This window comes from Ascaphus truei, chromosome 19, assembly GCF_040206685.1.
Source record: "Ascaphus truei isolate aAscTru1 chromosome 19, aAscTru1.hap1, whole genome shotgun sequence".
In the NCBI taxonomy this organism is placed as follows: Eukaryota; Metazoa; Chordata; class Amphibia; order Anura; family Ascaphidae; genus Ascaphus; species Ascaphus truei.
In genome coordinates this window covers 32,751,577-32,772,012 of record NC_134501.1, presented here as the reverse complement: position 1 = coordinate 32,772,012, position 20,436 = coordinate 32,751,577, and the positions used below count along the sequence as shown (strand labels likewise).

The following is a 20,436-nucleotide window of genomic DNA, read 5'->3' as shown; positions in this document are numbered from 1 at the left end:
CACCTTTCCTTACTGAAATAACGGGCTCACGGAGCTAGTAGCTTTTCATATCACTCACAATAACATCTACTGTTTTGTCTTTTCCTAGATCGTGGGATGAATTTCACAAGTGCGCCAGCAATGTCCTGGTCAACTGCCCCGAGGAGGCTGCCGCTATTTGGGAATCTCTACGTCAGGAGTCCAGGAAAATTCAATACCAGGGCAATTTGCATGACCTGTGCAGTGCCCGGAGCCGGCAGGTTAACAGCATGAGAGGCTTCGATACTGCTGAAACTAACAAGGAAACTCTGAGAGGGTCAGCCGGTCTCTTACCCCACAGCCTGCTGTCTGTTCTCTGTGCAGGGATAATGCAATGGCTTCTCTTTCAGTGGTCATAAAAATGTTCCCCCTATACATTCAATGCTCCGGCACAGTAACTGAGGTTTAAAGGAGGGGTTACAAATAACTCAAATGTATTGTTTGTTTCTATAGGACGCCAATAATTGTCTGTGTGATTAATTTGTGGAGACAGCCTATTACCACCATCTAGCCAACAGATATAAGTACGCCATGGACTTCTTGATGCAATAGTGGAAGTTCCCTATGGAGGTTAGGATTGGAAACTGTCACTTTTCAGCCATGTCTTCTACGTTAGGTCCATTTATACTAAACAGGGCTACATCTTATCAACAGTGGTCAGTGTGATGGTACTGGCAGTACCATTACTTTTTGTTTACTTTAACATTCCCTCTCCTTCTATGTTTTTAGAGTAGAAATATTGTAGAATCCCTTCTAGAATGATCCTAATCCCCTTTTTAAAGAAGTATCAACATTTCTTAGAATTGAGCACAGGACCACTTCCTAAGGTTTAACCCTGTTTTGAAAATCTCTGTCTTGGCATTTCCTATAGATAAAGGCAGGCTGCACCGTTCAGTGAAACCAGGAGGTGCCCATCTTTGGTTTATGATGTCAATGAATAGATACGAGAGGCTAAAGTGCTTTGGATTAATTACTAAGCTGCCTGCTCAGAACAGCACACATTACTACTTTTCCTGTGCTTTATTTGGAAGTATTGACTTATTTCTACTCTTCTTGGAAAAACAGAGGCCAGAAGAAATACTAATGAGTCTTTTTGATGCCTCCAGTGGTATAAATGACATCACATATTCAAGATGGCTGCCTCCTGACAGCTCTGATCGCTTTGAAAGGAGAAATATCTCATTCATATGATATAATATTTGATATTGTTTAGGTCTTGTCATGCAGATATACATTGGGGTGGGAGTTAGACAATACAGACTGGATCAAAGTCTCTCTGGCGCTGGGTTGTCAACATTGTATATACTGTATATTGATCTTGTATATTACCTTGAACCCGTAGCCATCCAAATAGTATTCCTAGTTAAACTTCCGAACTCAAAATATTGTCCAGTTAGATTAACAATATATGTACAGTTTATATATATATATATATATATTTATCTACTGTATACTTATATATCTACATATACACAAATATATATATATATATATATATATATATATATAATATTGTAAAAAATATATATGTATATATGTAGAGGCACTCAGAGACACTCAGAGACACTCAGAGACACTCAGAGACACTCAGAGACACTCAGAGACACTCAGAGACACTCAGAGACACTCAGAGACACTCAGAGACACTCAGAGACACTCAGAGACACAGACACACAGAGACAGACACTGGTGGTATTTCAGGCCTGCATATTACCTTACAGACAGTAACCAATAGATTTCCTATTTTGCATATTTGTATCGAGTTAAAAAGAAATATGACATTTACTAACAAAAAAGTTTTGGTATCACTTTTTGCAACTATTATCAAATATGCATAAAATAAATGTGATTTTTTTTCTAGTTTTGTCATTGATTGTTGTAAGAATCATATTACACGTAATGTAAGTATGATGCTGAAGAATTTAGAATCTCCAAAGCGGCCATGTTGGCATTAAATAATGTATCGTGCTCTGTTAGTATTAGCAAATGAAGGAGCCAATAGTTATATATGGAAATAGGGGAGACGCAAACTGTAGCCCCTCTGCAGAGTAAAGCGCTGACAGCCTCTATGACAGTATTGGAGGTAAAATTGTATTTATTTCACTTTTTCCGTTTTCATATCCTTAGCTATAAATTGCCTCTGCAGGTGCAATCCCCTCTACTCTATTCATTCACTTTAATGGATCGTTCAAAGTAGAAGAGAATCCCTGCTGCCTGGGATAGAACAAGATGGCAGATTGACTCTGATGAAGCTTTTATGCCAGTCCTATGACGTAGCTGCCCTCACTTGGGAGGGAGAACCATTAAACAGTGAGGATGAGACGGGTATGTGACTCTGGGAGATATAATAGCAGTCATAGAGTCTCACAGGTCCATATTTACAGATGTAGCAGACTTCATTGCTCTTGCAACATATCGAGCTACAACTCCGAAAAATAACAGAACTTGCATAAGACTCAGTGGCCGTGGTACCGGAGAATATCCCACTTTAACACCCCAGCGGGAGCAAAATCCTCTGTTACATCCGTACTGCACACCCTTCTGCCATTCAAGTCAATTGGCTGCATGGTGTCTTCCAGCTCACAGTTTAGTAAATATGGGCCAACCTCTAGCAAACTAAAATAATCTATATACAGTATCAGGAGAAATAGGGCAATAGTTGCAGTGGGCCACACTTTTAGAGTATATGATGTGTTGAGAAAATACATTTTACGTAGGATTGCACCTTCAACAAGCGGCTAAAATCTGAGGAGTAGATTTTAACTGGAAATCATCTGCAAACAGTGCATTGTGGGTCCCAGGAGGATTAGCGCTGCAGGATTCCCAGCTTCTGAATGCCCTCCCCCGCAGCAGTAATCTTCCTGGGACAGACAGTCTGGAAGAGCTGTGCAGAGGGAAGCCGTCCCTGTCCGCATCTCCCCGAGAAGGTAAGAAGCAGTGAACCAGTCTCCGTATCCGTTCTTCCCCCTTGATGATGTAGATGCCCGAATATGGGTATCTACGTCATGAGGGTGGAATACTATAGGACCATATTCGGGCATCTACATCATCAGGGGGAACAGATATGGAGACTGCGTCTCACGTCCGCTTACCTTCTCAGCTCTCGGGGAGACATGGAGAGAGACTGCTTTCTGTCCCTCGGTGCAGCTCTTCCAGGCTGGTCGCTGGCTGATTGCTTGGAAGGATGAATGGTGCTGGAGATCCATTCAGCAGCATGGACCCCCGCAGAGTGAATCCTCCCGGGCCCCTTACTGTTTTCGTGCCTGCCGACATCTGTAGCCCCTTAGTGTTCTTGATATTTATCTGTTTTGGCTAATCAGTCTCATCAATACTTCTAGGAGGCACAAATCAATACCGAGATTAGGTAGAGACCATAAGCCCCCAGAAGCATTTTGTTACCATGAAAACATAACAAGTTGAAAACATTATTTCAAAATGATTATACTCGTTAAAAAGGAGGCAATGGACTATTTGGTCTATTAAACATGTTCTTGCTATTAGTCCTTTAGAAAATAATACCGCTCCCCTTCACATCTCTTTGGAGAGTACATTTTTTAATTGCATTCTACTAGTGGGCCCATGTATTAAGGCAAATAAAAGATTAATTTGATGCATATTCTGCTTTTATCTGCGTTAAATTTAAAGACCACTTTCGCACTGGAGGAAAGACCAGAAAAATGATGGATAGTAAGACAGAATTTGACATTACATATTATTATGTAATAACATCTAACTCCTACAATAGACTCCTCTAACTACATGAATTGTCAACAGGGCCACTACGTTTCTACATGTGGATTTATTCAGAATATTTCACGTTGATTTGCGTTTCTTGTTTTCTCTGAGGAAAACTTGACAGACCAACTATGACTCACAAAAGTGGTGCACGTATGTAGTTTAATATTACAATTCATTTACTTTTGTGTGACGTCACACGGTGTCGAATTGCCATGGTAATGCGACGTCATGACATCATTTGACGCCCCGCCGCCGCATTGCCATGGCAACAAGTTGGTGACGTCCGTGGCATCATTTGACGCCGCGATTCGAAAGGAGGAGGAGGGTGGCAGGAAGGAGGTGGCTGTGACAGATGAGCGCCTTCCCTTTAGGCCCGATTGACCCAAGAGCGCGGCAAATGTATATAGGGGCGGACATTTTTATCCTCCCCCACAAATTGACGCTCTAGGCCCGGGCCTAATGGGAACTCCGCCACTGCATGTGAGCCAACGATAACATCCAAACTTCAACTACCTAGAGTCAATTTCTTGTGTGAGAAAGATGTTGTCTCACACACCACACAAAAAATTAAAATTGTTTGTATACATTGGCCCACAGAGATGCATTAATTTACGCTTTCCCTGTGTTTGTTTAATGACAAAATCACTTATTGCAACATTTTACATAGTTCTAGATTGTGTAGTACACCCCGCCCACCCATCTACCCCACCCCCCCAGCCCACCACCCTCCCCACCCACACCCCCCACCCCACCACCCTCCCCACCCCACCACCCTCGCAACCCCCCCCCCCAGCCCCCCTCACAAGCAAACCATTATCATCACAGAAAAGAGGGAACATACTACTGTACTTAAACAATATACATAGTGATACAGTACACGAGGTTGAAAAAAGACATATGTTCATCAAGTTCAACCTGTGCTTAATTTACATGATAGATACTTTATCCTATACTGTACCAGTACTTACATTGTATTGATCCAGAGGAAGGCAAACCAAAAACCCCAGTGAAATATCATCCAATGATTTCTCATAAGGGGAAAAATACATTAGATTACTCCCTGGATCAACATAATTCCCATGTTTACTTATTTGGTATATCCCTGTATACCTTTCCTATCTAAAAAAATATGTGCAACCTTTTTTTGAACAAATCTATTGTATCTGCCATCACAGTCTCCATGTGTAATGAATTCCACATTTTAACTGCCCTTACTGTAAAGACCCCTTTCCTTTGTTGCTGGTGAAATTTCCTCTCCTCCAACCTTAAGGGATGGCCCCGAGTCCTTTGTACTGCCCTTGGGATGAACAGTTCTTTTGAAAGCTCCTTGTACTGTCCCTGAATATATTTGTATATAGTTATCATATCCCCTCTTAGAAGCCTCTTTTCTAATGTAAATGTTCGTCTCGATGCAGAGTCCACCTATCAACCTTGCTAGGATTTTAGCTATGGATGTAGATCAGGGGCGGCCAACTTCAGTCTTCAAGGGCTACCAACAGGTCAGGTTTTCAGGATGTCTCTACTTCAGCATTGGTGGCTCAAACAGTCCCGAAAACCTGACCTGTTGGTAACCCTTGAGGACTGGAGATGGCTACCCTTGATCTGGACGCAGAATTTTATACATCCCATATATGTGTGTGCAGGATAACTCCACCTTAACACGTCCTATTGACACCCAGCAAGCCCTAAACTGAAGTATAAGGAGTGAAATAAATCATAACAATACAAAGTAAACTGGTGCATGATTACACATTATTTATTATTGCCAATTTCATTTTTTTTTAAATGTTGTTTTTGCGCTTGTTACCTATTCCCCTAGACAGCAACTTTCGAGTAACTTAATATATAACTTCCTAAACTAGAGGTGGCACACTCAAGTCCTCAAGGGCCACCAACAGGTCTGGTTTTCAGGATATCCCTGCTTCAGCACAGGTGGCTCAATCAGTGGCTCAGTCAGAATGACTGCCCCACCTTTGCTGAAGCAGGGATATCCTGAAAACCTGGCCTGTTGGTGGCCCTTGGGGATTGGAGTTGGCTACTCCTGCCCTAAACATATTTTGCATGTTGCGTATGGTTATGATAATTGTTTGAAATGATGCATATTACAATCCAGCAAATGTTTTAGAAGAAACTGTGATAAATGAAAACCAAGGATGTAGAATCCTATATGAAACCCAAAGACAATATAGAATAAATCTGCTTTATATTCATGTTTTACTAAACAAAATGTATTTATCTAGACATGGATAATCCACACATCATTTTCTCTATGAATTTGCTATGCTTGGTTCCTTAAAACAAACCAAAACAAATGTATATATTTCTAATAAAAAAATATTTTACAAAGAGTGTCTGGTTCCATTGTATGTTCGCATATTAACTTCCTTCTTCTTGCAATTGAAATTATGTGGTACTAATAGCTTCTAACTGTTGATAAGAAGCGATTTCAAATAGAACAATTATTCGGTCCAATTATTTATTTGAATGGAAATGAAACACATTTTGTCAGCGAGGGCACAAGTAGAATTCACAGATATTCAGTGGTTTGAACTACATTTAATAGTAGTGTCACTGTCCCCGGCAATGTTATGTCTATTCTTGTACTTGTTACTGGAAGCTGCTTGTTTATTTTGTAGGGGAGCGGGGTATTTTTTTTATTACCTGAACAAGGTACCTTGGTTCCCAGAATACTTGCCCAATAAACACAATATGACCGCTGGTATCAGCCTCGCTTTGGAGGCTAATAGAAGGCAGCAATGTCATTGGAAGATGATGTCCTGACTTTGTTGGTGACCCTGCAGCCTTATGGCAGGAAGATACTCCCGCTCTTTCCCTCTCTCTCCCTCCCTCTACTTCCCTCCCCCTCCCTCTCAATGTCTCCGCAACTCTCCCTCCCTCTCTCTCCCTCCCTCTCTCTCCCTCCCTCTCTCTCCCTCCCTCCCCCTCCCACCTCAGAGTACAACATGTAGTCCATCTACACGGTAGCCTCAGCACTGTCTGTGGAGATTTCCCTTTTCTAATTTCCCCGTCTCCATGGCAAATCATGGAGAACGGGGCAGAAACCAAGCACAGGGCAGATCTTGTGTGTTGGCCAATCCGAGCAGGGGGTGCGACGGGGAGGCCGAGACAAGGAGGGCGGGCATTACAAATCAGTCAACGAGAACAGCGCCTACTTGCCCATGTTCTCAATGCTGACATGCTATCTCTTGATGAGATAGATGCCCTGCGGTCCGGGGCAGACAATGGCTCCGCTTATCGGACCAACATCTCCTAGATAGAAGACTGACCCATCCCCACTCTTCTTTGTCCTCAACCCCCTCGTGGAACCACCTAAACTCGGATCCCTGAGAGTGTAGGCTGGGTAAGTGTATTATCAGCCTAGCATTCCCAGGGAACAAAGCGCAAGTGGGCATGAAACATACGTCAGGTGGTAGTGACGTCATCACGCGACAGTACCTGCGGGAGATCCGAGTACGGGTGAGATGACGGACCGGACACTGACTAAGTGAGTTAACAGACAAGTTAAACTGGCTGTAATAAGGCCAGTTTTTGGGACTACATATTCATTATATATCCCATCTGTACTTTGAATGCAGTAACCGTCACCCCTGTCGGGACTACTGTATGTAGCTCACGATCTCAGCATCTCTTCCGCATAAACATTTACAGTATCTGAGGCTTCTGATCCAGTCTTCTGAACCGCACGTAAAGGAGGAAAAACACTTTTAGGGTGTACCTCATAATATAGTGCATCTACACACTTAACTCCGGCAGTGATTATTCACCAATCGGTGTCCCCCTGGGATCCTGATACACATTAATATTAGCAACAACTTGCTTGCCATGTAACAGAGCTGGTGGTTTGTACTTGGCAGCCTCACGTTTAATACTGAATCATATATTGCAACTTATTGATGTTACAGGTTGACTGCTTCTATCTTGTACATGTATATACACCAAGTGAGTACTACATGTTATACATGTCGCGCTGGTACCAAGGGGGAATCTGTGTCATCTGATACTATTATACTATTACACATTTTGATTATCAGAGTTCATTTGTGTAACGACTTTCACTAGCGCAAGATTGGTCTGATGTGTACAACTATATACATACCAGTAGCCCACTGCTATATACCTACCCTGAGTCTATAAATTAATGTGGTCTGCAGAACCACGCCTCGAGGAGTAAAAACACTGGTAGAGTGTGCCTCAGTATATAGTATATTTTCATACTATTACTAGTTTAATCACTCTTATAGGTTAAATATTGTCTGTATCTGGCAGGTTTGAATATGAATGACTATATACTTACCAGCAGCACACCGCTGTATATCTACCCAGAGGCTATAAAGTGATGTGGTCATTTGAACCACGCCTCGAGGAGTTCAAACACTGGTAGTGTGTCTCAGTACACAGTATATTTTGATACTGCTACTAGTGTACCGATCTTTACAGGTTTAAAATGTTCACACATGAAGACATGAAGAAGCATACTTCCCCTTGATGCACCCCCCTTGATAAAGATCTATCTCCGGGATTGAAACGTTGGACTTTTTGTGCAAGTATTTGTGTACTTTAATACATTTTTTCATTACTGAACTGCTGAGTGCTTTTGTCTCTTTACCTTTCAGGTATTGTATGATATATATATATATATATATATATATATATATATATATATATATATATATATATATATGTATACATACACATACACACACATACACATACACACATATATATACACATATACATACACATATACATATACATATATACATATATATATATATATATATATATATATATATATATATATATATATATATATATATATATATATATATATATATATATATATATATATATATATATATATATATATATATATATATACAGTGGTTGACAAATCACCAAAAAATCTACTCGCCACACAAAAAAATCTACTCGCCACCTAGTACCAAACGTGTGCTGCTTGGGCCAATATTTACTCGCCCGGGGGTTAAATCCACTCACCCGGGGCGAGCAAATGTATAGGTTTGTCGAACACTGTATATATATATGTATGCACTGTATATATATATATATATATATATATATATATATATATATATATATATATATATATATATATATATATATATATATATATTCCTCAAACCTCCCTCGATATAGCACGGGGAGAAACACCTGTGTTCAAAAAGAAGTGACCTGTGGTACATGGGATATATGCTAATGAGATATGCAAAGTATATTTAAATGAGTCACACCTCACACCTCAAAATATTCCTATAAAACCAATACTGCCAAGTCTAAGGCCCAGAACCCAGAAATTCAGCTATTCTGAACAGCAGCTCTAGCATTGAGCTTAACCAGATCCTGGGAAATTCCACTGTCACATATCTGCCGGGTATCTCAGCTGGGCTCCTCTTTGTGCACATGGCACATTGAACAGGCAACCAGGAAAAGGAAGTGTTCTGATTTGAACCCCAAAAAATATTTAAATAAGACCAATACTGACAAGTCTAGGTGCCCTTTGTGATGAAGTGGGTACTGGTGTCAGGCACAACAGGCTGATTACCCACAACCTCTGTTATTATGGGCAGCAGCTCTAACATTGGACTAGAACAGATGCAGAGAAGTTCCACTGTCATACTTGGAGCTCAACAGCTCACACATTAGTCACTTTTTTTACCCACCATAACCTTAATAGTCGTGGTGATTACCTACTCTTATCTCATTTGAGCAAATGTCAGCAAGCCAACCTCACACTGATGATACCCATCAAGGTTGAAACATGTCTGTGAGTGGGTTAACTGACTTTGCATCTCCCAAGTCCTTGCTTAAAAGCTGTGTTTAAAGCAGCATGCATTGACTAAGGGTTGCTCATGTAATGTGAGCATGAGATAAAAAGTGGCACTGTGTGCTCATTTGCATGTCATTTCCCAGAATCCCTTGCTGCAGTGGAAGTGCTGTTTGCTGGGTGATAATGGTGAAAGACAGGGTTGCAGACCTGTCTAAGACATGCAAATGAATATACAGGAATATTTACAGTTGCTATATATATATATATATATATATATATATATATATATATATATAGTCAGATAAGGCAGTTGGCACTCCAATAGGTGCTGGTAAGCCACAGGTGCACGTCCCATATAGAGAATGTAGTTATACGTTACCGTTCCAAGGATTGGTAAACAAGAGACAGCACTCAATGTTGAAAATCAAAGTGTATTAGTGAAAGCAAAAATACATCCAGAAACCCAACGTTTCGGTCCTACAGAATGGGACCTTCCTCAGGGGGATACAAAGGGAGAATGACACAGTTCACCACATATTTATACATCAAACACTGAAAGTCAATTAACCAATCACCATCACCCAATTAAATTAACACAAGAAACCTGCAGCTCTGATGTCATGTGTTGATTAAGCTTACATAAGATACCTCCATACTGCTAATCACCCAGCTGTGCATTCATCCATTGTCATGGTTATCAATGGGTGTGAGCTCTGAGTCACTTTTTTTACCCACCATAACCTTAATAGTCGTGGTGATTACCTACTCTTATCTCATTTGAGCAAATGTCAGCAAGCCAACCTCACACTGATGATACCCATCAAGGTTGAAACATGTCTGTGAGTGGGTTAACTGACTTTGCATCTCCCAAGTCCTTGCTTAAAAGCTGTGTTTAAAGCAGCATGTATTGGCTAAGGGTTGCTCATGTAATGTGAGCATGAGATAAAAAGTGGCACTGTGTGCTCATTTGCATGTCATTTCCCAGAATCCCTTGCTGCAGTGGAAGTGCTGTTTGCTGGGTGATAATGGTGAAAGACAGGGTTGCAGACCTGTCTAAGACATGCAAATGGATATACAGGAATATTTACAGTTGCTATATATATATATATATATATATATATATATATATATATATATATATATATATATATATATATATATATATATATATACTTCAGTATTAAGTGATACCTTTTTTATTTGGAATAACAATTTATGTCATAAGACAAGCTTTTGAGAGTTCTCCTCTCATCCTCATGTCGGCAATACTGATTAACAAAGGAATCTATGGCTAAAACACCCTGTGCCATCAAACAACTTGTCCTCTCACTCCAAGAACAAAACCCCGCACAGATCAACAACCTGCCGAAAAAACAAATCAACTCAATCGCCAGTTAAATGAAGAAGCAGTATGTAACCATGTGGGAAAATGATATCCGGCGCTCAAAGAAGCTGGAAACCTACCACAGCCTACAGAGAGAATACCCTCTGGCATCCTACCTACTGAAGGTAAATAACCCAAAGCAGAGACAGACCCTGTGCCAGTACAGAATGAGTGCCCACAACCTGGAAATAGACACAGGCAGACACAGACAGAACTGGAAGCCCCGGGAGATGAGACTATGCCAGCGATGTGAGCTAGGAGAGGTAGAAGATGAAACACACTTCCTGCTGCGTTGCACACAATACACTGAAATGAGGAGTGCACACCTAGAGAAACTCACTGCTCTTAACCAGAACTTTAAAATATAGAAGAAAACCAAAAAAATAGTAATCCTCCTGGGAGAAGATGAAACCACAGCAGAACTGGCTGCACACTATATCAGCAAGAAAAAAGTGACAGAGGTCACAGCAGTCACCTATTAGTTGCACTCTAGCAGAATGATGGGATACCTAACTTATTTGAAGGAAACACATGGAGAGTAATGTGTTCTAGTAGAGCTAAACCCTAAAAGTGTCACGTTAAAGACACATCAATTTAACTAATCCTATCAAATTTGTGCATTCCAGAATCTATCTGGTGGTGAGTCAATAGTATCACTCAACAGTAAAGGTTAACGGACCCATGTACAGATCTATAACACACAGAAAGGTAAAATACCGAAAAGATATAGGTATCCACAGTAGGGACCTAGGTCCCAGATAGTAAAGGGTAATTAGAGGATACAATATCACTAGAAGACTAATGTCTAATCAATAATAAATGGTCAAATGTATAGTGTGTAGTATAATCCAACTAAAAAGACCATATATACACACAGAAATGTCTAGTAGCCAAAATTATAATAGTGACATCCACAAGTAAAATTAAAAAAAATTAAAAAACAAAAAAACTTTAATTAACCAAATAATCACCGAAAAACAAGGGACATAAATATAAACAATGTGTACAACATAAAAATTCCCCTGTAGGGGGAGCGGGTAGGAGAGGGGTAGAAACAATATGTATAGGGAAAAACTTAATATATGGTGGTATATAAAATATAATATAATATAGTAATATCCCTAATGCGGCTACCAAATAGCTAAATAGCCCTGTTGGTAAGATCAACAGCTGGTACAGTAGGCGAAGGAGCATGTATCAGTAACTACATATAGACACCATGTAGTAGATGGTATACTGATGTCTGTCATGGGGGAGCATAAGTGGCCACAACCCACAGCCAGTGTGTAATGATGTGCCTAAGAAATCAGCATCATCAATGGCAAATAAACAATATGGACAGACAAGTTGTATACAACCGTGCTCCTAGTATTCCTATTGCTTCAACCGATCTGTAATATGTCCCAGCAGGGTCTGCTCAGCTCCACATAAGGTCCCGCTCACTGACGCCCACAAGTGATGTCACGCCCCAATGCGCGTTTCGTGTGACGCTTCACACTTCATCAGGGGGGGGAGGAATTATTGCCGTGGGTGTCTATGCTCGTCTTATACATATGGCTACAAAGGGGCTGGAACAGATTGCCCAATCCATGTGCATGCTGCTGCTGTGTAATGATCTGCCAGCTTCCATGCACACATAGAGAAATGAAACGAAGAGGAAATAAATAAAAAGAGGTGCATGAAAATGTGTGAGCTACCACATCCATATACACCTATGATCTGCACAGCACATGACTGCAGAGCTCCAGTATACATATATACACATACATGTGTATCACCCCAAAGGGGCATCAGTGCGTGGCAGATGTAATTAAAGGCATTCTCAGAACGTTTGTAGGTTCCCTCCCTTCCTATTTGAAGGATACCAAAGATGTTCTTTTAAGACTAGAGGGTATATGTGTGGAACAACATACACTCTTAGTTACCATCGATGTTGAAGGTTTATACACATGAGAAAAAAGGTTAAACCGGCGCCAAAGGGGGGTAAATACCAGACCAGTGGAGGGTGTGACAGTCCAAATACAGTCCTTGGGATGCTGAATAGTGATGATTTTCAACTCAGCAGTGCATATGTGGAAAAAGAAAAGAAAAAGATAATGGTGCAGTAAATCAACACAGGGGGGGGGGGGGGGGAAAAAGCACAGATAATTTACAGATAATGACAATCAACAAACTAGACATACAAACATGAAACAATAGCACGGCCTAAATATTAATAAAAAGCAATTTATTTGTGTGGAAAGTGCATGAACCGCATCCGGAGGGGTAAAATTACAACCCTACTCACAGAATGCTGGAAGGGTACAGGCAATTGCCTGTACCCTTCCAGCATTCTGTGAGTAGGGTTGTAATTTTACCCCTCCGGATGCGGTTCATGCACTTTCCACACAAATAAATTGCTTTTTATTAATATTTAGGCCGTGCTATTGTTTCATGTTTGTATGTCTAGTTTGTTGATTGTCATTATCTGTAAATTATCTGTGCTTTTTCCCCCCCCCCCCCCCCCTGTGTTGATTTACTGCACCATTATCTTTTTCTTTTCTTTTTCCACATATGCACTGCTGAGTTGAAAATCATCACTATTCAGCATCCCAAGGACTGTATTTGGACTGTCACACCCTCCACTGGTCTGGTATTTACCCCCCTTTGGCGCCGGTTTAACCTTTTTTCTCATTTGCTTCCCTGACTGGTTGTACTACCAGTCATCCACCTGGCTGCCTGAACATTTATTTAATTTCAATCAATATCATTAGCGCTGTTTTGCACCTTATCTTTTTTCTGTGAAGGTTTATACACAAGCATCTTGCATCAGGTGGGCCTCAAGGTAGTCTCACACTTCCTACGAGCTAGGGATACCCATTTAGATACTCACAATGCTTTTGCTATTCAACTTTTGGATTTTGTACTTACCAAAAACTTTTTCACCTTTAATAATAAAACATACCATCAACTACAGGGTACGGCCATGGGCACCACTTGCGCTCCCACCTACGCTAATTTGTATCTGGGCTGGTGGGAGGAAGCAGTGGTGTTCATGGAGAATAACGAGGCATTCACAGACCTGATTCTTCTATGGGCAAGATATATAGACAACGTCTTGTTGTTATGGAATGGGACAGAAAACCAGTTGAAAGATTTAATTGATAGGCTCAATATTAATCACATCAACTTGAGACTTACGTATCATGTTGACAACAAGAAAACGGATTTTCTTGATTTAACAATTACAAAAATGGACGATGGGACGATGGGAGATTAGAAAGTATGATTTTCCGTAAACCAACTTCAACAAACAGCTTACTTATGGCCACCAGCCATCATCCAGCACATATGATTACCAACATAGCCAGTTTCTGCATTTACGACGCAATTGTTCAAGTATCAATGAATTCAAGTTACAATCTGCCGATATGACAAATCGCTTTTTGGCACAGGGACACAGTAAAGGGACTGTCAAACGTGCATATCAAAATGCACTTCACACACATAGACCCCACCTTCTCTTACAAAAACAAGAGACTGATACCCCTGCGGAGAAGACCATTAGATTCATTAGTACTTTTAATGAACAATGGGGACTCATACGCCAGAGCCTTCAAAAACATTGGCATATTTTAATTCAAGACAGCGATTTGTCACAGGTTCTGAAGTCCTCACCTAATATGGTGAGTAGACGCTCACGCAATTTGAAAGACAGTCTTGTCCAGAGTCATTTTATGGAGAGTAGCAAGCAGACATGGTTGGGCCCGAAACCCATAGGGTTCTAAACCTGTTGCAGATGCAAGGCATGTTCATCAATGACGGTTACCAAGGCATTTACAGATACGCATGGCACATCCCCTTTTCAGATTAAAATCTTCATTGACTACCTGACAGTGGGTGTAATTTATCAGATTGTGTGTATATGTAAGAAACAATACATTGGAAAAACCCACAGACCCCTTCAAATTAGGGTTCTCGAACATCTGGGTTCAATACGCAACCATCGCGATCCACCTGTTGCCAGGCATGTGAATAACGAGCATGGGGGTAACATCCATGTCCTTAGCTTCACAGGCATAGAACATGTTCCGTGGGGCCCCAGACGTGGAGACCGGACCGTAAATTACTACAGAGGGAGTGTAGGTTGATTCAGACCTTAGGAACACTTGCACATAATGGTATGAACGAAGGTTGTATCTATACTTTGTTCATTTAGACTTGCTATGGTATTACTTTATTTTATTTTATCAATAGGCCACTCTGTGACATAGATTCTTAGTGTAATTGACTGTCCTATATGGGAGCTTGTTATATTATTAGTGTAACGGGTATTCCCCCTACCCCAATCGCATATAGAGTGTATGTGAGGGGGAACCTATATGTTACCAGGTGTGGTGCAATATACCTGTCAGGCTCACAGGAGGTCTGAGCGTCCGCTAGTGAGAGCCTGGGGTGAATCCTCTGGAACGATCTTCTTCGGTCAGCGCCTCCACCTGTGTAGGATTCTAGGAGTGTAGAAGGTGGCCTACACAGGACCCACATGTAGTAACCACATACACAGGAGTATAAGTATAACCGTTTACTATATGCAGAATAACCATACATCACATATCATCAACAACAATAACTGTGTCACTCTGTAACACTACTCCCTATGGGTGATAACCCCACACTATGTACCAAAGTCCCAAATGTCCACTAAGAGACCCAGAACCTATAGGCGGGATCAGCGCCTGATGTACCAGTTTTGTTGGTGCACTTTTAATACGATACCTGCCCCAGCACCTGGGGCTGCAGATTCTTCACAAAGGATCCGCTGCTCTGCGATATCCTCTGCGACGTCCTGAACATCTGCCTGCCGGTGGGTGGCTCCCGCATGGAGTGATCCACCTTTGGAAAGTCTCTTGCTGTAGAGCCTGTCTGAGCCCAGACGCAGGCCGCGATCACTGCGTGCAACTGGCACCGGTGATATCAAATATAACTGAGTACTATAGAAAGCAAACCCCCTTTGCACTGAAAGGAGCCTTTCCTGAAACTGCCAAACTAACTGATGTGGCTGCACTGCAAGCCACACTGTCTCTTCTTGTCAGAGCACATGTCACTGACAAGACTCAGACTCAGAAAAGGGCAGGGTCCCTACCTAAGGGGCCTTCCCTATGAACTTACCCACTAACCTAGTAGGGAGTGGGGCCTACCTTGGCCTGGGGGTGTCTGTGGCCTAGTACATCAGAGCACTGCTCTCTGTACACTACCTTCCCCAATCGCTTCCTGGATCCAACTGACAAAACCCTGTCTGCACACAACATTGTATCTTCTTTGCTGCAGGAGAAGCTGCCAGCTCTATTGGCTGTCTGGCTGCCTGTGACCAGGGTGAAAGTGCAGTCCCCAGAGGCTGTTGGGAATTGTAGTTCTTGATACAGCTTTTTCCTATGGGGACCACGTGCGTGACCTTTACTGCGCATGTCTGAAGCTGTAATGGCCGCCGCTACTCTTAACTGAGCATGCGCAACTTCTAAGAGCTCTTGCACACATGTAATGGCCACCTCTATGCTTGCCAACCTCTGTGCATTGAACTGCACAGGCACGAACTCCCGCGCCAACCTCGACATGGCCGCCGCGACTGCTCTGCTTACGTGCAAGCCTCCGCACATGCGCGAACACATTAAACATGGCGGCGTCCTGCCGCAGCTGCCACCAGGAGCCCTCGGGAATGCGCTCTCCCCCGCAGCAGCACACACGCAAGGGGGAAAGAAACCTGCAGACAGGGGGACTGGAGGGACCCTGGCTACAATCTCCCCCTGGTGGAAATACCAACGTCCCGCTTAGAGGACAGCGTCACACAGCACAATAAAGTTATATAATGAAAATGTAGTGCATAGTATATACAACTTATCACAGGTGCTTTAACGTCATTGGTACATGGCATTTCACACACAGTAATACTCGAGGCCAGCTGAGTGTTAGCTGTTTGCTGAGACCAATTGTGGGGTGCCCCTAACTGAAATGTGGGGGTACCTCACTTTGACTTTTGTGAGCCTCCGCCTGGGTAGTCTCCGTTACCGACACTGGAGACTCTGTAGACTCTTTGAAATTATGGTCATGTGCAACAGTCACTGGTTCCATACCACTTCCTCCCCCTGGTGGAAGGAATAGCACAGTGTCTCTTGGCCAGATCTTTACCCGGCCATCCGCGGCATGGATGCGGTGGGCGAGGAGGTCTTGACCTTTTCCGCGGTCCACCACATGGCGGACAGAGCGCTCCATGTTGCGCTTAGAGGAGGCAAATTTCAATGGGGCATTCACAACACAGTCCTTGTCCCTAAGTACTTGGAAGGCTTCCACTGGGAAGCGAGCGATTAGCAATGTCTCTGTACTCAAATTCTTCGTTACATCCTGCAGGGGGTAAAGGGTTGGTGCCTCACCACTGCAGGGATTCACAGTGGCCAACAGGTCCTCGGGGACGCTGCCAGTTCCCACCTCGGCTGTATTGGGACCTGTCCCCGGCACTTCTGGGGCAGTCCACTCACTGTCTTGAAACTCGGGAGCGTACGATCCCAGTCCTGGGACCATTTGGGATGGAGCGCACGGGCTCACACTCAGTTCAGTCATGGTAGCGATTATGGTGTCACACGGGCCCACCATCAGGTCATGAGCAGTCTCACCTTGGGCACACGGATGTCCAGCGACGTTCTGCTGCTCAGCATGAGCCTTAGTTGGGGCCTTTTCCACGGCCGCCTCCATCGGAGCCTGTGGGGAGTAAAGAGGTCCCTCACCACTCCGTTGGCTTGCGATGGGTTCCTCTTCCTCCGGTCCCGTCTCCGGATGTCCCTCCGACACACTGGGAGTCGCCATGGCTGTGGGACTCTTCCACGGCTCCGGCCGCACCAATGCTTGCTGCCGAGGAATGTCGATGTGCAACAGGCCCAAGTCACAGGTAAGCCGCTCTGCCTCTGCCACACCGCTGTAGTGGCCTGCCGGTAGGCGCATCACCACTGATGGTTGGCTGCTGTCATCAGTAGACAAGGATGGGGGTAGGGACACCTCCGCAGGGGAACAGCGTCGGGGCGCCTCGCATTCACTGGCGGCAATCGGCATGAAGTGGTCCTGCTCTGGCGGTACCAGTGGTAGCGATCCGCATATAGAGTGTATGTGAGGGGGAACCTATATGTTACCAGGTGTGGTGCAGTATACCTGTCAGGCTCACAGGAGGTCTGAGCCTCCGCTAGTGAGAGCCTGGGGTGAATCCTCTGGAATGATCTTCTTCGGTCAGCGCCTCCACCTGTGTAGGATTCTAGGAGTGTAGAAGGTGGCCTACACAGGACCCACATGTAGTAACCACATACACAGGAGTATAAGTATAACCGTTTACTATATGCAGAATAACCATACATCACATATCATCAACAACAATAACTGTGTCACTCTGTAACACTACTCCCTATGGGTGATAACCCCACACTATGTACCAAAGTCCCAAATGTCCACTAAGAGACCCAGAACCTATAGGCGGGATCAGCGCCTGATGTACCAGTTTTGTTGGTGCACTTTTAATACGATACCTGCCCCAGCACCTGGGGCTGGAGATTCTTCACAAAGGATCCGCTGCTCTACGATATCCTCTGCGACGTCCTGAAACTCTGCTGGCGGTGGGTGGCTCCCGCATGGAGTGATCCACCTTTGGAAAGTCTCTTGCTGTAGAGCCTGTCTGAGCCCAGACGCAGGCCGCGATCACTGCGTGCAACTGGCACCGGTGATATCAAATATAACTGAGTACTATTGAAAGCAAACCCCCCCTTTGCACTGAAAGGAGCCTTTCCTGAAACTTCCAAACTACCTGATGTGGCTGCACTGCAAGCCATACTGTCTCTTCTTGTCAGAGCACACAGCACTGCAGCTGTGTCACTGACAAGACTCAGACTCAGATAAGGGCAGGGTCCCTACCTAAGGGGCCTTCCCTATGAACTTACCCACTAACCTAGTGGGGAGTGGGGCCTACCTTGGCCTGGGGGTGTCTGTGGCCTAGTACATCAGAGCACTGCTCTCTGTACACTACCTTCCCCAATCGCTTCCTGGATCCAACTGACAAAACCCTGTCTGCACACAACATTGTATCTTCTTTGCTGCAGGAGAAGCTGCCAGCTCTATTGGCTGTCTGGCTGTCTGGATGCCTGTGACCAGGGTGAAAGTGCAGTCCCCAGAGGCTGCTGGGAATTGTAGTTCTTGATACAGCTCTTTCCTATGGGGACCACGTGCGTGACCTTTACTGTGCATGTCTGAAGCTGTAATGGCCGCCGCTACTCTTAACTGAGCACACGCAACTTCCAAGAGCTCTTGCACACATGTAATGGCCACCTCTATGCTTGCCAACCTCTGTGCATTGCACTGCACAGGCGCGAAGTTCCGCGCCAACCTCAATATGGCCGCCGCGACTGCTCTGCTTACGCGCAAGCCTCCGCACATGCGCGAACACATTAAACATGGCGGCGTCCTGCCGCAACTGCCACCGGGATCCCCCAGGAACACGCTTACCCCCGCAGCAGCACACGCAAGGGGGAAAGAAACCTGCAGACAGGGGGACTGGAGGGACCCTGGCTACAATAGCATTCATACCCTTTGTGTCAGTTAACATACTGTGCCTATGGTGAGCTACTCTGATATCCCCTCCTTCTGCATGCACACATATATATGTGCACACAGATGTGCTTCGTTCACGTGGTGCGAAACACGTAGAGGTCACGACATATCATCCTCCGCGTGTTTGCTGACAGGCTGAGACGGAGCCTGCGAGAGGCACAAGTGGCATTTTCCATCTCTGCGGTGCCGTGATCCGGATCCTCTTACGGTTACCGTGGACTCGCATTTCTGCCTCAGTGTGAGTGTTCGTCTCCCCCTGTCAGTTTTTTGATAGTCCTTTTTGGCGGTTTACCTGAAACCACTTTGGATTGTTGTTTTTATGTTTATTTTTACATTGATTGATCATATCTGTTTTTTAGTGTATTGTATGTGTTATACTGCTTAGGGTTTAGACATCTCAGAGTTCATATGTATGGTCACTGAATCTGAGCGGTGTAACCTTTGAGCTGAGGTGGGGTTGGATCCTCTCAGTTTCTTTTTGTGTATTTTTATCAATAAATGACATTTACTTAACCCCTTGTGCGCATTTGTGCATTTTTCTTTTTTTGGTGTCTATATGTAGTTACTGATACAGGCTCCTTCACCTACTGTACCAGCTGTTGATCTTACCAACAGGGCTATTTAGCTATTTGGTAGCCGCATTAGGGATATTACTACAGTATATTATATTATATTTATACACCATCATATATTAAGTTTTTCCCTATACATATTGTTGCTACCCTGCTCCTACCCGCTTCCCCTACAGGGGAATTTTAATGTTGTACACATTGTTTATATTTATGTCCCTTGTTTTTCGGCGATTATTTGGTTAATTAAAGTTTTTTTGTTTTTTTATTATTTTTTTTATTTTACTTGTGGATGTCACTAT

General features: G+C 43.4%; 1 protein-coding gene across 1 annotated transcript in view; it reads left to right on the top strand.

Annotated features, from left to right (window-relative positions):
* The window catches only part of NRN1L (neuritin 1 like), a 100,654-nt gene extending 94,550 nt beyond the window's left edge, over positions 1-6,104 (top strand). Inside the window, exon 3 of the mRNA XM_075577102.1 lies at positions 89-6,104. Within this exon, the coding sequence (XP_075433217.1) occupies positions 89-377 (289 nt within the window). The 3' untranslated portion in view covers positions 378-6,104. The remainder of the gene's footprint in view (positions 1-88) is intronic.
* The last annotated feature ends 14,332 nt before the right edge of the window (positions 6,105-20,436 follow it).